Genomic DNA, 14,109 nt, shown 5'->3' with positions numbered 1-14,109 from the left:
TTAATGTATATTTCTAGTATACGCTGTCAATTCCTTAAATATTAGTTATCATGTTTAACCAGCATATAAGCCTCTCAACAAGAATCCTAGTACATTGTAATTTCCTTAAATAATATAGTGAAAAAAAAAAAATCTCTATTACTTAGCTCGAAGTAATTGGAAATTTTAGCAAGTATATCATCTTCAGTAATGTTAAACGGATTTAGGAAAAATCTAACAGGTTGTAAAGTTGCAAAATCTTGAAAGCAGGAAGAAAACTCTTCTAATAGTGTGTCTATGATTTTTATATGCAATTTTATATATGATTTTTATATGTGTCTATGATTTTTATATTTTATATCATTGATATGTTTTCATTTGGAAAATGCGACAACAAATTTTTCATCTAATGGGATTTCAATAGTTCCAACTTACACTTGAAAGCATTGACTGCACTAATCATATTAGCAATATGGGAATTTTTTCTTTGTAATTGTAGATTTAAATCATTAAATTTTGCCATTATATCTGTTAAAAATCCAAGATCTATTAACGATCTTGGATTTCATATTTTATATTTTCTAATTCTTTGCAAAAATCGCCTCTTGATGTAATAAATTCTTTTATTTGCGGCAAAAGAATAATAAATTGCTCAAGTATTTTACCTCTGCTCAACCACCTCACTTCAGTATGTAATAGTTGGTTGTTATTTTCAGCATTTTCATCTTTCAAAAGTAATTTAAATAACCTGTGTTGAGTTGCTTTTGATTTTATCGAATTAATAATTTTTGTTACAATTTGACATTGCATGTTTAAAATTGACAGTTTTAGTATATAACATTTCCTGATGAATAAGACAATGATATGCAATAAATTTAGGAAATAAAGGATCCTGTCTGCACAAGCCAATAAATCCATTTTCCTTACCAGTCATTGCTCATGCACCGTCAGTAGTAATTGAAGTTAATTTGTGAATTGTATTATTTTGTATAGTATAAAATCTTTAAAAATGGAAAATATATCCTCTCCTCTAGTGTGCTCTTTCAATGGAAGAATTTTAAGAAATTCTTCTTTTGTAGAAAAATCATCGAATACCATTTTCACTGAAATTGCTAATTGTGATGTATCTGTTAATGTCTATCGATTCATCATAGATATTAACAGATACACATATCGATCCAGCTGTAGCGAAAAGAAAACACATTTTTCCATATCATTTGCTAATTCTGTTTCTAAATAAACTGCAATTGATTAAATTATTCCAGTTACAGTTCTTGCTGATAACTGCAACATATTTATAGCTGAAACTATTTCAGTTTTATTTTTGAAATCTTCAAAAAGATCTGCAACTTCTAACATAGCTTCTTTAATTAAATCTCCATTAAACGTTTTTTTCTTCTTAGCTAGCAAATGCGAAATTTTAAAAGATGCAACTGTTGCTGATTTTGACTGTTGCAATGGTTTAATAAAAAACTTTACTAAACCGTAAACAGTAAAGTTTTTTTACTGTTTTGGATGATCTAATGGATGATTTCAAAGATAAAATCTTTTTTTTTTCTTATTTTGGATTTCACTGGATAGTCAAAATTAATATTGGCATGAATGGTTTTGAAATGTCTTTCTATATTACTTTTTTTTAGAAATAGCCACACTATTATTGCATAATAAACAAATACATTTGCCATTAAGATTGATAAAGCAATACTCTTCTTCCCAATCGTCGTTAAAATAGTACATTCTTTTCCTTTCACATTTATCCATTATAAAGGGTTAAAAATATCTTTGTAAACAAAGTATTTTATATTTGCACTGATAGCAGGAGTGATTCAACAAACACACACTAAAAAACAAATGGTTCTAACAATGTTTAGAAGTGGTGTGAAGGGTAGTGAGAGAGAGCGGTCGCATTGATAACTAAATGACGTCAACAACTCAAACTACTTATGATCAGTGGTCTCTCATCTTAATAGGCACAAATAAAGCAGTTTACAAGATTTTCTCTGAGGGTGCACTAAAAATTCACTGTGGGCGCTGCGTTGCCAATTCCTGCTCTAGTGTTTTAAAAATGCACTCTTTCTAAGTTCAAGTATTTTTGAGCATTTTAGATTAGACAATCTCACTTAAACAAGTTTTAAGCATGGCTGAATTTCATGGGTATATAGACATTGGTTATAGATGTAGTTTAGTTCAACTTAAAGCACTTTTCTGTCTATATCTACTATATGGAGGAAAATACATACATGTACTAGGGAATTGACAGTGCCTTTAACGTGGCTTTTCAATGAAAGTCTGGCTTTGGCAAAGGTGCCCAGGGAATGGAAGGAAGGTAAGATAGTGCCATTGCATAAGGGTGGTAACAGACTGGAAGTGTCTAATTATAGGCCAGTCTGTGTGTCATCAGTAGTTGTTAAGATCTTGGAGAAAGTAGTGAGGGACCATATACAGCATTGGGCAGATGAGGGTAATGTTATCTGTGAGAATCAACATGGATTTGTGAAAGGACGCTCTTGTTTTAGCAATATGCTAGCCTTTTATAATAAAGTTTCAAGAACATTAGATGAGGGAAAGGTATATACCGCAATTTTCTTAGACTTGGCGAAGGCATTTGACAGGGTGCCACATGATAAGCTGATATGTAAGTTGCAGCACGTGGGTCTGGATGTCAGATTGGTCAACTGGATTCAGGATTGGCTGTCTGATAGGTATCAGAGAGTTGTGTATGGTGGAACAGTTTCCAGGAGGCAGAGGGTTACAAGTGGGGTCCCACAGGGCTCAGTACTAGGACCTATATTGTTTGACCTTTATATCAATGACATAGCCAGTGGACTGCAGGGGGATATTCAGTTGTTTGCGGATGATGCGAAGCTGGGAAGGATTATTAGTAATAGTGCAGATGTGGTAGCCCTGCAAGAGGATTTAAATAAGCTAGATAGATGGGCAAATGAATGGGGGTATCAGTTTAATGCAGCAAAATGTAAGGTCTTGAGGTTTGGGAAACATCGATGGGATGCTGCATACTCTATGGGAGGAGTTATACTGTAGGAAATAGGGGAGACGAGATCTGGGGTTGATGATTGATAGAAACCTGAAGTTTAGGGGACATATTGCAAAGGTGGTGAAGGTAACACAGAGGATTGCTGCTATTATGAGAAGGACACTAACCTGCAGAGATAAGAGGGTTATCATTCCGTTGTATAAGTCTCTGATCAGACCACACTTGGACTATTGTTCTCAGATTTGGTCCCCAGGATTTGAAGGGGATAAATTAACTGTGGAAAGGATACAAAGACGGATGACAAAGATGGTTTCAGGACTGTACAAGGATAGTTATGAGGTCGGCTGAGAGAATGTGGACTGCAGAGTTTGGTGGATAGAAGAAGGAGAGGTGATATGATTGAGACTTTTAAATTGTTGAGAGGTGGTTACAGGGTTGACACTGGGGAGTTCTTTTGCTTGGTTGAACAGCAGGAAGGAGTGATGACAAGAGGCCATCCCTGGAAGTTACGAAAGGAAACTGTGAGCAAGAGGGTAAGGAGTGGTTTCTTTGTGTGGAGGGTGGTTGAGCCGTGGAATGCATTGCCTGATGGAGTGGTGGGAGCGAGAACGGTCAGTGAGTTTAAAGAGTGGTATGATAGACTTTGTGTTTCTCAGGGGGGAACCTCCTCTCGATGAGTCTTGACAGACTTTATGTCTTAGGAAGGCCCTCCCTCGATGAGTCTTTATTGACTCCTTGGAGGCCTGAATAATAATAATAATAGTGCAGCTAGCAGTACAAACTATAAGCATAATGGCAGTCTGGTAGGTGGACAGGTGGAAAGTGTATGCTAGACATAGTGCACAAACATATCATGAAATGGTTGAGAGAGAGATGGACCAATCAGCCAATAATGAAGCTTCATAGTATAGTAGAATATAGTAAGAAATGGAAGCAGTTGGACATAAGTTCTTGGACATAAATAATTAGTTAATCAGTTGGACATAAGTTCTGTTGGGTGTATGTATAAGAGTCTTGAAGTTATTCAGGAAGGTTTTTTTTTTTACCTCATGGACATAAAAGTTCTGTATTCTCAGACATTGGTTATAGATGTAATTTAGTTCACTTGAAGATTTTTAATTCACTCTCATAACAGAAAATTTTCAAAACTTGTGTAAGTCCAATATAAATTCTACATGGAGGTTATTTGTTGACTCGATTATTTTATTGGGTTTTAACATCTACTAAATTTGCACACATTATAGTACACTTCATCAAGAAAGTGAAATATATATGGACTGAGTTAAACAGCAAGAAAATTAATAGAAATGGTAACACAGAATATTTGAAAAAAGACTAACAGAAGGTGAGCATGCACAATTTATATTGTATTATGATGGCTAGCAACCTGATGAGAAGAGCATCAAAAATTGCCGTTTATCATGACAAAACTCAATGTAGAATTATGCATATACCTGGTTTCTTCTTGCATTGATGTAGGATTTTTTAATGAATATTTACACTTAGGTGTTTGTTTGCATTCATGTTGCACTTTAATAGAATAATTTACAGCACAAAGAGAAATAATTAAAGTTTAATCAATTTCAATATTTTGTCTCAGTCAAAGAGATATCATCAGGAATACAATGTTAAAATTGTAATAACACAGACAAAACACACAAGCAACAATAAGTGGAAGGTAGAATAAATAAAGACTAAAGTCCTATTGAATGGGGCACCCTCTATGGGTGCTGTTGGCTTGCCTTAGCTGTTGGATAGGGACCCCTAAGAATTAAAGTTTCCCAAATTTTGGGAAGTTTAATGCAACCATATTTATTAAAATTAGGCCAGTTTTTGAAGTCTGCTGCAGATATGTAACCAAATATGTAACTCTAAAAGGAGTTACATATTTGGTTTAATCCTTTATCCAAGTGTAAGCAAACAAAGTTTGCACCTGAAATATTTTCATGACTGGGGCAACTCGTGCTAAAGGTGGTATAAGTCTGATGACTTGTCATAATGCAAAGCACATCTTGCTGACATGTATGATGCTATGCATTAAGGGATGGGCCACTACCCAGACCAGTCACGACCTTTACTGAGGTCTCATCAGTGGGAGCCAGACCCAGAGGTGGTGATACTAAGGTGAAAGTAATGGAGAAGTCATGTTTCCATATACCAGTTGCCAAAATGTGTCACACCTTATTATTATAATTCTCTGGATTAGAGATAAATTGATGGAAATTTTTTCACTTGGCCATGCTACTAATTATATATTTGGTTTAATCCTTTATCCAAGTGAAAGCAAACAAAGTTTGCTCCTGAAGTATTTTCAGGCCTGGGGCAACTTGTGGCAAAGGTGGTATAACTTTTCATCACTTGCCTTAGTATCCCATAATACAAAGCACATCTCCTTGTGGACATGTATAATGCTATGCAATTGGTAGCATAGCCAAGTGAAAAAATTTTTTCCACCAACTTATCTTAATCCAGAGAATTTTAATAATAAGGTGTGACACCTTTTGGTAACTGGTATATGGAAATATGACTTTTCCATTACTTCCACCTTAGTATCACCGCATCTGGGTCTAGCTCCCACTGATGAGACCTCAGTAAAGGTCAAAACCGATCTGGGTAGTGACCCTTCCCTTAATGCATAGCATCATACATTTCTGCAAGGAGACGTGCTTTGCATTATGGGATACTAAGGCAAGTGATGAGAAGTTATACCACCTTTACCACGAGTTGTCCCAGTCCTGAAAACATTTCAGATGCAAACTTTGTTTGCTTACACTTGGATAAAGGATTAAACCAAATTACATATTTGGTTTAATCCTTTAGACTCCATATTCTAAAAGGAGTCTTGCAAGTTTGTATTTGTTGCATTGGAGCAAGATGATTTTCTTCCATCTGATTCTGTGTAAAGTATCCAAAGCATGGTCTGCCTGAACTGATTGACCTAGTTGTGGTGGTGGGTGTATTTTTTGTGGCCAGGGTTTCCCAAACTTCTGTTCCGCAGAAGGTGAATAAGTGTTCCATGAGAAGTTCTCCTGGAATTTGTCATTTTAGTTTTCTAAGCACTTTTCATGAATAAATATTTTATACTGGAAATATTCTGAAGAGAATAATATTCATGAATATGTTGAAAAGCTCAGACCCCGAATGCCTAAAAAGATCTGTGTAGCAAATGTTAGTGACCAAGCCGTGTATTTTTAAACATGGAATTATTCATGAATTATCATTAATTTTCACACATCGAAACCTTTCAACATTTGGGAAAAGGAACACCGCTGTTTATGACTGGTCATAAAAATTGCCTGCAAATGGATTATAAAATAGGCAGCATATCCTCTGTTCTCAAAACTGAAGGAAATGATATCTGTGTAGCAAATGTCAGTGACCAAGTGACATATTTTTAAACATGGAAATATTCATGAATTATCGTTAATTTTCACACATCGAAATCTTTCAACAATTGGGGGAAGAGAATACCGCTGTTTATGACCGATCATAAAAATTGCCTGCAAGTGATTACAACAATGGGCGGTGTATCCTCTGTTCTCAAAATTGAAAGAAATAACGTCTGTGTTGCAAATGTTAGTGACCAATCAGAAAGGAAGTATAAAGAAAATTTTTTCACTAAAATTGAAGATCAAGGTAGTCTGTATCCAGTTCTCAAATCTAGTAATACTGAATACTTTCTTCGCAAGTTCGTATTGTAGGGTGAAAGTTTCGAAACCATAGTGCCATGATTTTTTAAAAGTGATAGGTCTGCAGATTTAAATTTTAATATCAATAAGAGACCAGGGACTGTTTAATTTTGGAGACGTGCTTTGCATTATGGGATATTAAGAAATCTCTTATTGAAGGTGTTTGTGATGCAACAGATAGTGAGTCATCCACCACCAGCCTACAAAGCGATCTCCAGGATGTACAAAAGGAGGGGAAAACTACCAACACACAGGAGAAAAAGTCTGCATTCGCTCGTAAATTTTTGGTGATCAGAATGGGATATGGCAATGAAAATCAGCACAAATTAATTTAATGATGTTTAATTAATCATTAATAATTAATGATCAATTATTCGTTAATAATAAAAATGAGCTAAATTAACAATTAATTATTAATTAATACATTACAAAATAGCCAAGGTGTTCCGTGAAAATTTCAGGATTTGTGAAGTCTTCCATTGTAGGAAAAGTTTGGGAAACGCTGTTCTAGGCAGATGTTAGCCAATTTCCCAATCTGACCATAATATGATACTTTGCAAGAACAAGTAACCTTATAACTAAGATGAAAAGCCAAACGGCTATTTTTCTGGTGAAGTTAATTAAATTAAGAGGATAAAAATCCCTTATTATTTTACAGCCAGTATGCGAAACTCTAAAATCTAAAACTACGATCTAAGAGTTTCATGCCAACGAACTATCGGCGAATCCAAGTGTAAGTGACCACCTGGTAGTACCACACCAAGGCAACTCGAAGCAAAGGTGGAGCAAGCTTCCTCACTATCCTTGATATTTTCTCATAATGTAAAAACACACAGCTCCTAGGAGATGTAATACTGCTTTACATTATGAGGAGAGGTCACTACCAGGACTGTTTTCAACCTTTTTTGAGGTCTCATCAATGAGTAGCTAGACCTGGATGATATCAAAGTTTAAGTGAAAATAACTTGCATACCTTCACTATACGAATGCCAGAAAGGTATGCCCATATATTATATGGGAACACCTTTATATATTATAACTAAGATGAAAAGCCAAACGACTATTTTTCTGGTGAAGTTAATTAAATTAAGGGGATAAAAATCCCTTATTATTTTACAGCCAGTATGCGAAACTCTAAGATCTAAAACTACGATCTAAGAGTTTCATGCCGACGAACTATCGGCGAATCCAAGCGTAAGTGACCACCTGGTAGTACCACACCAAGGCAACTCGAAGCAAAGGTGGAGCAAGCTCCCTCACTATCCTTGATATTTTCTCATAATGTAAAAACACACAGCTCCTAGGAGATGTAATACTGCTTTACATTATGAGGAGAGGTCACTACCCAGACTGGTTTCAACCTTTTTTGAGGTCTCATCAGTGAGTAGCTAGACCTGGATGATATCAAAGTTTAAGTGAAAAGAACTTATACCTTCACTCTCTTCAACCGAATTCCATATGTGAAACTGCCATAACATTCATTATATATATATATTACTTAGTTTTAACACTTTTACGAATTTTAACACGTTCGGTTGAATTTTATTGCTGCCTTGGGAAATCGAACTCGCACACATCTAATTAATAACAATAGTTTTTAGTTAGATACTGTGTTTGCCCATGCAACATATGGTTTTGTTTCTGTCTATATATATATACAGCTTAGTTTCTGTATGAGGGGACATGTGATTCATTAATTAGTGTTTTTATCCCAGTTGTGTCTAATTGCACTATTTGTTGAGAAATATATTACACAGACTCCTCATACCTTATTCACTAGCATAATAAAAGTACTTGTTTTTATTGCCTCTGCAGGTATAGTGGCTGTTAGAGAGGGATGTTGTTTACCACTGCAAGGGAATTACTATCTCCCCACATGAATTTGTTTAAGCTTTTTTTCATGTGTGAAGTATATGCGAAACTTCTATTGGTGACAGAAAACTAGCTCAGATGACAGTGATAATATAAAACGAGTTTTGATATGTATATAAAGTCAATATCAACAGTCCCTGATTACGAATGTGTGATGATAGGGACAGGAAGATTATGAGCTTCCCTGGAGAGCATTCGAAGTAAATACAATTAACCACTGCTTTGAAATGAAACATATCAATAAGCAATATTTACTAATATTCATTAAGTGCCGAAATACGAAGGAAGCAAAGTTTGTGAACCAACACCAATGTGTGAATTTTTCCATTAAAATATAAAAAATAACAAAAAAGAAATAATAAATAATAAAAGTTAAATACGTTTCTTTTAAAATAAAAAAAAATCTACTTAGTCTTAAAACGTTTTAAATTTGTTTTCATTATTTCACGGCAACAAAACCTACAGCCCCCAAGGGGGCCACGGCCCACAGTTTGGGAAGCGCTGGTGTAGATGATTCAATTAGCTATAGTTGGTGGATTGAGTGATGGAGAGTTATAGAGTAGGTGCCCTCCTTGATGAGTCTGGAACTCCCTGGAGGTGTCATATAATGATAATGATATACGCTGATAAAGTGCTCATTCAATAATTCCACTATATCCTTTGCAGCTTTTAGTCTGCTGCCATGACTATCGACCATTGTCAGTCTGCCATAATTATTCTTCCTCTTGCTTGTCATGTAGCAGAAAAATTTCCTTCAGTTAACCTTGGCCTGACCAGCCAATCTCCTCTCATACTACACCTTTTTTTTCTTTATCATGCTGTCACCTTTCTATCCTGCACTTTATACTTTTCATGGATGTTGGAAGTTTGTTTTTCCACTTGGTTAGACTATAATAAATTTAGGATTAAACTAAATTTATTATAGTCTAACTCTTCATGGATCTGATCACCACCAACTGTCTTCTACCTCCTCCATAATGTTTTCTTTTCCAGCACAGCTTGCTTGATTTCAATGTGCATCCATTTCACTCCTGTTCTATTTACTCGCTTAATCCTTGGTATGTAGTCATACATTGCTTCTGCCAGATACTGCCTTTTGAGTTTCCATGCATTGTCAACAGCTTTTTTTTCGCTCAGCTCATCTACCCAACGTGCTGATTCTAAGTGACTACAGAGCTTTCTATAATCACCTGCTTTATACTTCCACATGTATCCATTTTTACCAGTGACCTTTTCTTGTTTCATCACTTCCCAAACAAGTACCTCATGATCACTCTCATCAACTGGCGACAGTATGAACACTTCATTAACAACTACATCTTGTAAAGTTATCACCAAATTCAAAGCATTAAAGCCTCTAGTTGTATAAAAGTTTTGTATTGGTTTCACTGCATAATTCAGAAGACCTGATCAGAGGATCAAATTCCAGATGATATGAGTAGAGCTCTCATGCTTCTTTATCTATAAAAAAGGAAATAAAATTACACATGAGAATTAAAGAGGAATTTCTGTACTAAGTGTTTCAGGTAAGATTTATTCAAGTATACTTAAAAAGAAGCTGAGAAAAATTGTGGAAAAGAAACTTGAAGAAGAACAATCTGGGTTCAGGCCAAATAGAGGTTGCCAAGATCAGATTTTAACTTTATAACAGATAGTTGAGAAATCATGGGAATATACCAAGAATCTGTACTTAAGTTTTGTAGATATGGAAAAGACATACGACAAGGTGCCTAGAGAAATGCTTTGAAAACACTACAGTTATGAGGTAAATGGAACATTCTATAGAGCAGTACATAGTCTATATTTAAGTTGCAAGTCAGCAGTTAGAATTGAATTCAGGAAGATGGTTTGATGTAAAATCAGGTGTTAGACAAGGATGAACATTACCCCCACTCTTATTCATCATCTATATGGATTACATTATAAAAGAAAGTGGCATTAAATCTGATATTAGAATCAGGAATATTAAACTTAGTTCTTTACTTTCTGCAGATGATGATGATATATTCCTAAACACATCCAGTTCAAGTCTTCAGGATTTCCTGACTAAATTGAATAACAGCTGTAACAAATTTGACATGAAAATCAGCAACAAAAAGACCAAAACTATGAAAATAAGCAGAAGCACAGAAAACTTCAGCTGCATTCTCAATGGAAGAACCTGTAGAATAAGTAAATATTTTAGTTTCAACTATTTAAGCACAATTTTTTTATTGAAGATGTTAAATTAAATTTGTAAATAGACTACAGAATAAGAAAGTTGTTATGGTGGGGGAACCAGTTGAATAAATGTAATAGAATAACAGAGAAATCAGCCAAAACACTAAACTAGCAGTATACAAGAGGGTGTTCAAACCAATTTTAAGTTATGGATCTGAAAGTTGGGCTAAAAAACGAGTTGCCGCAGTCTTGAAAATACTTCAGGTGCAAACTTTGTTTGCTTACACTTGGATAAAGGATTAAACCAAGTTCATAATTTCCTGGTATCTTAAATTTATAGTATAACTAAGTGGAAAAACTTCTAACAACTATCTCTAATCCAGAGTAATTTAATAATAAGGTGTGACATCTTATTATTAAACCCGTATATGAAATTTCGTATATGGCTACTCATATATGAAAATGTGACTTCTGCATTACTTCAAAGTTTGTATCACCTTTGGGTTTTATTCCCACTGATGAGACATCAATAAAGGTTTAAACTGGTCTGGGTAATGACCCTTCCCATAATGCATAGCATTATACCTGTCCACAAGGATATGTGCTTTGCATTATGGGATACTAAGGCAAGGGATGTGAAGTCATTAGCTTCTATATTCGAGTTGCCCCAGTCCTGAAAATACTTCAGGCACAAACTTTGCTTATACTTCGATAAAGGATTAAACCAAGTATATAATTTCTTGGTATCTTTAATTTAAAAATAAAGCATTGGATCATAGATTAGAGACCACAGATGTGAGAGTACCGAGATAAATTAGGGCCTGAACAGATGGCATCAGTGGATTAAAAATGATAATGATAAAGAATGGAATTTGACATTGTTTGCATTAAGAATGTGTGAGTCAGAGCAGGGCTAATCTAAGATGTCATGGTCACTTGAACAGAATGGGAGAAGAGAGGTTAGTGAAACACCACACCAGTTTGATGCCAATATGGCAGTAAAAGATCCAGAAGAAGACCAAGGTCTAGGCAGATTGATTCAGTCAGAAGTGCCATAGAAGAATGAAATGTTGATTTTTTTTTATTTATTTTATGTTGCTCCCACCTACAAAAGGTTTTTTCTGTAAACCAATAGTATGATTGGCTGAAGATTTTTTTATTAATTTTATGGTTTTTTTGGTATTTTTAAAATTATTTTTTACATACTACAGAAATCTTGCTCTAGATATTCAACATTGAACTTTTTCAAGCCACTTGAGGCCTCTAATAAGTGGGGCAGTGGTATCGCGCCAAGCAATGAAATTCATCTCCCACCTGAAGAAAATCCCATTGTGGGATTTGAACCTGTAGCCTGTTGGTTGCCAAGTAGGTATTCTAACCACTCGGCCAACTGGGCCATTTAAATAAGACAGTATTGAAGTGCTGACAAGTAATGGACTAATTTGAAGGAAAATTGTTGATAGGAGATGAATAATAATGTAAATTTAACCAGACTAGAAGAGATGAATTTTATCATCCTGTGGTGTCAAGCCGGTGTATTATTATTATTATTATTATTATTACCACCCCAAGACCTTATGGAGTCGAAGACTCATCTGGGAGGTCCTTTTATCACACACACAGCTCATCATACCGTGTTAAAAACATATATTTAAACTCTTTGCAGACACCACATTCTCAGGCAAGGCATTCCAATCATTCACAACTCTGCATGAAAAAACCTGCCTCTCACTCCCCTACTCACACCCTCTTTATACAGTTTCCATCCCTGGAAACTGTATAAAGTGGGAGATCAGGGAAGAACCAGATCTCCCACTATTCTCAGTAAAACTTCTCTAGCATTGATCCTATAACAACCCCTTACCAACTTATAGGTCTCTGTATAGTTTGCTCTCTAGAGCAGGACTATATAAAAAAATAACTTTAAAATGCAAAAAAATATATAATATTGATAAAAATGAAAAAAAAAAATCTTTAGTCCCTCATGGTACAAAATATACTATGGGTTTGCAAATAATCTTTTATGGGAGGGAGCAACGTAATATATACAATCAAAGGAACTGTCACCTGCTGTAACCATATTTTTTTGGTATTTAAATCTGAATGCCTATTTGAAAAGGGATAATAATACAATAATTGTCACAAATAATGAAGAATATAACATTTTTATTTTTTATTAATATTTAGCTCTTTTTAGTACAAGATGTGACGTAATTAGGAAATGACAACAAACTTGACAAATTTGCGAATATTTCAAAATGGAGTGAATGGTGATATGTTCACCGGAAAAACAAATAGTGGCATCAAAATTAGTTTAACTGCACAGTTTTACCAACATTCAAAGAGCTAAAAATTCACTTTTTGCTGTTTAGTACTTCATTGTGTCCTTCTCTTGCCTTTATTACAGCTTGGTATTGTCAGGGCATTGACAAAATCCATTTCCTGATGGATGCAACTGTCAATTCATGGTTCCATACCCTTATGATGACTTCTTGGAGCTCCCAAAGTGTTGTTGGCTTCTTCTTGGGAATTTCAGTTTCCAGTTGGTACCACAAATTCTCAATGCGGGGGGGGGTGAGATCTGAGCTGTATAATGTAATATAATAGTTGCTGCTATTGCGTCAGAATTTTTTATGCTATAAATAGACAGCAAGAGCTAGTTATGTGCAGTTAACCCTTGCAGGAAAAGTGTGATTCAAGCTATTTCTCTTGTGAAAAAGCTAAAAGGGAGTCCTGTAGTCAATCTACTGAAAGGAAGAAGGTATCAGGAAAAAAGCCACTGTCTGCAAAATGCCAAGATCGAGTTCTAAAGCAGCTCTGCCTCAAAAATAACTGTGCATCATCCTGAGAACTGAAACAGGACTGGGAAGAGCAAACAGGAGTTATAGCAAGCTCTGTAACTGTTAGGAAGACTCATTTAACAAGAATGATAGCCAGGTGCCCTAAAAAAGAAGCCCTTGTTAACCAAAAAAATGAGATTGGTCAGTTAAATTGGTGCAAAGAGCATCCAAATGGATCCATGATCAGTGGAAAAGAGTAATTTTTTCTGACGAGAAAAAGTTTAACCTGCAGGGTGACGACTGCAAACAGACAGTCAATCAGGGGGAAAAAATTCAACCCTGACTGTCTGGTGTCAGCAGTCAAATTCTCTGCCGATCAGACGATTTAGGGCTGCATGTTGTATCATGGTATTAGCCACCTGCATTTCACAAAAGGTTCAGTGAATGCATAAGTGTACCAGAAAATTTTAGAAGAAGAATTACTGCCTACTATCAGAGACCACCTTACTGTAAAGTGAACTGTATCTTTCAGGATGACTCTGCCTTTTGTTATAAGGAAAAAAGTGTAAATAATGCTATTATAACCCTAAAATGTACCATATGGAGTTTAGTACTTAAAAAAAAAAGCTTTAGC

The 14,109-nt window shown here is 35.2% G+C and overlaps 1 protein-coding gene across 6 annotated transcripts in view; it reads left to right on the top strand.

Annotated features, from left to right (window-relative positions):
• LOC150099548 (uncharacterized) overlaps positions 1 to 14,109 on the top strand; it is a 569,663-nt gene that overhangs the window by 354,334 nt on the left and 201,220 nt on the right. For 5 of the 6 annotated variants that reach the window (XM_090403424.1, XM_090403426.1, XM_090403428.1 and 2 more), the window contains one exon: positions 10,528 to 10,707. The exons of the other annotated variant lie outside the window; for it this stretch is intronic. In XM_090403424.1, the coding sequence (XP_090259550.1) occupies positions 10,528 to 10,707 (180 nt within the window). The remainder of the gene's footprint in view (positions 1 to 10,527; positions 10,708 to 14,109) is intronic. 6 annotated transcript variants of the gene reach the window in all.

Source organism: Typopeltis vanoorti, chromosome 14, assembly GCF_054136105.1.
Source record: "Typopeltis vanoorti isolate ZY-2024b chromosome 14, IOZ_Tvanoo_1.0, whole genome shotgun sequence".
NCBI classification, from domain to species: Eukaryota; Metazoa; Arthropoda; class Arachnida; order Uropygi; family Thelyphonidae; genus Typopeltis; species Typopeltis vanoorti.
The sequence above is the reverse complement of the archived record's forward strand: the minus strand, read 5'-3'. Positions and strand labels throughout refer to the sequence as shown.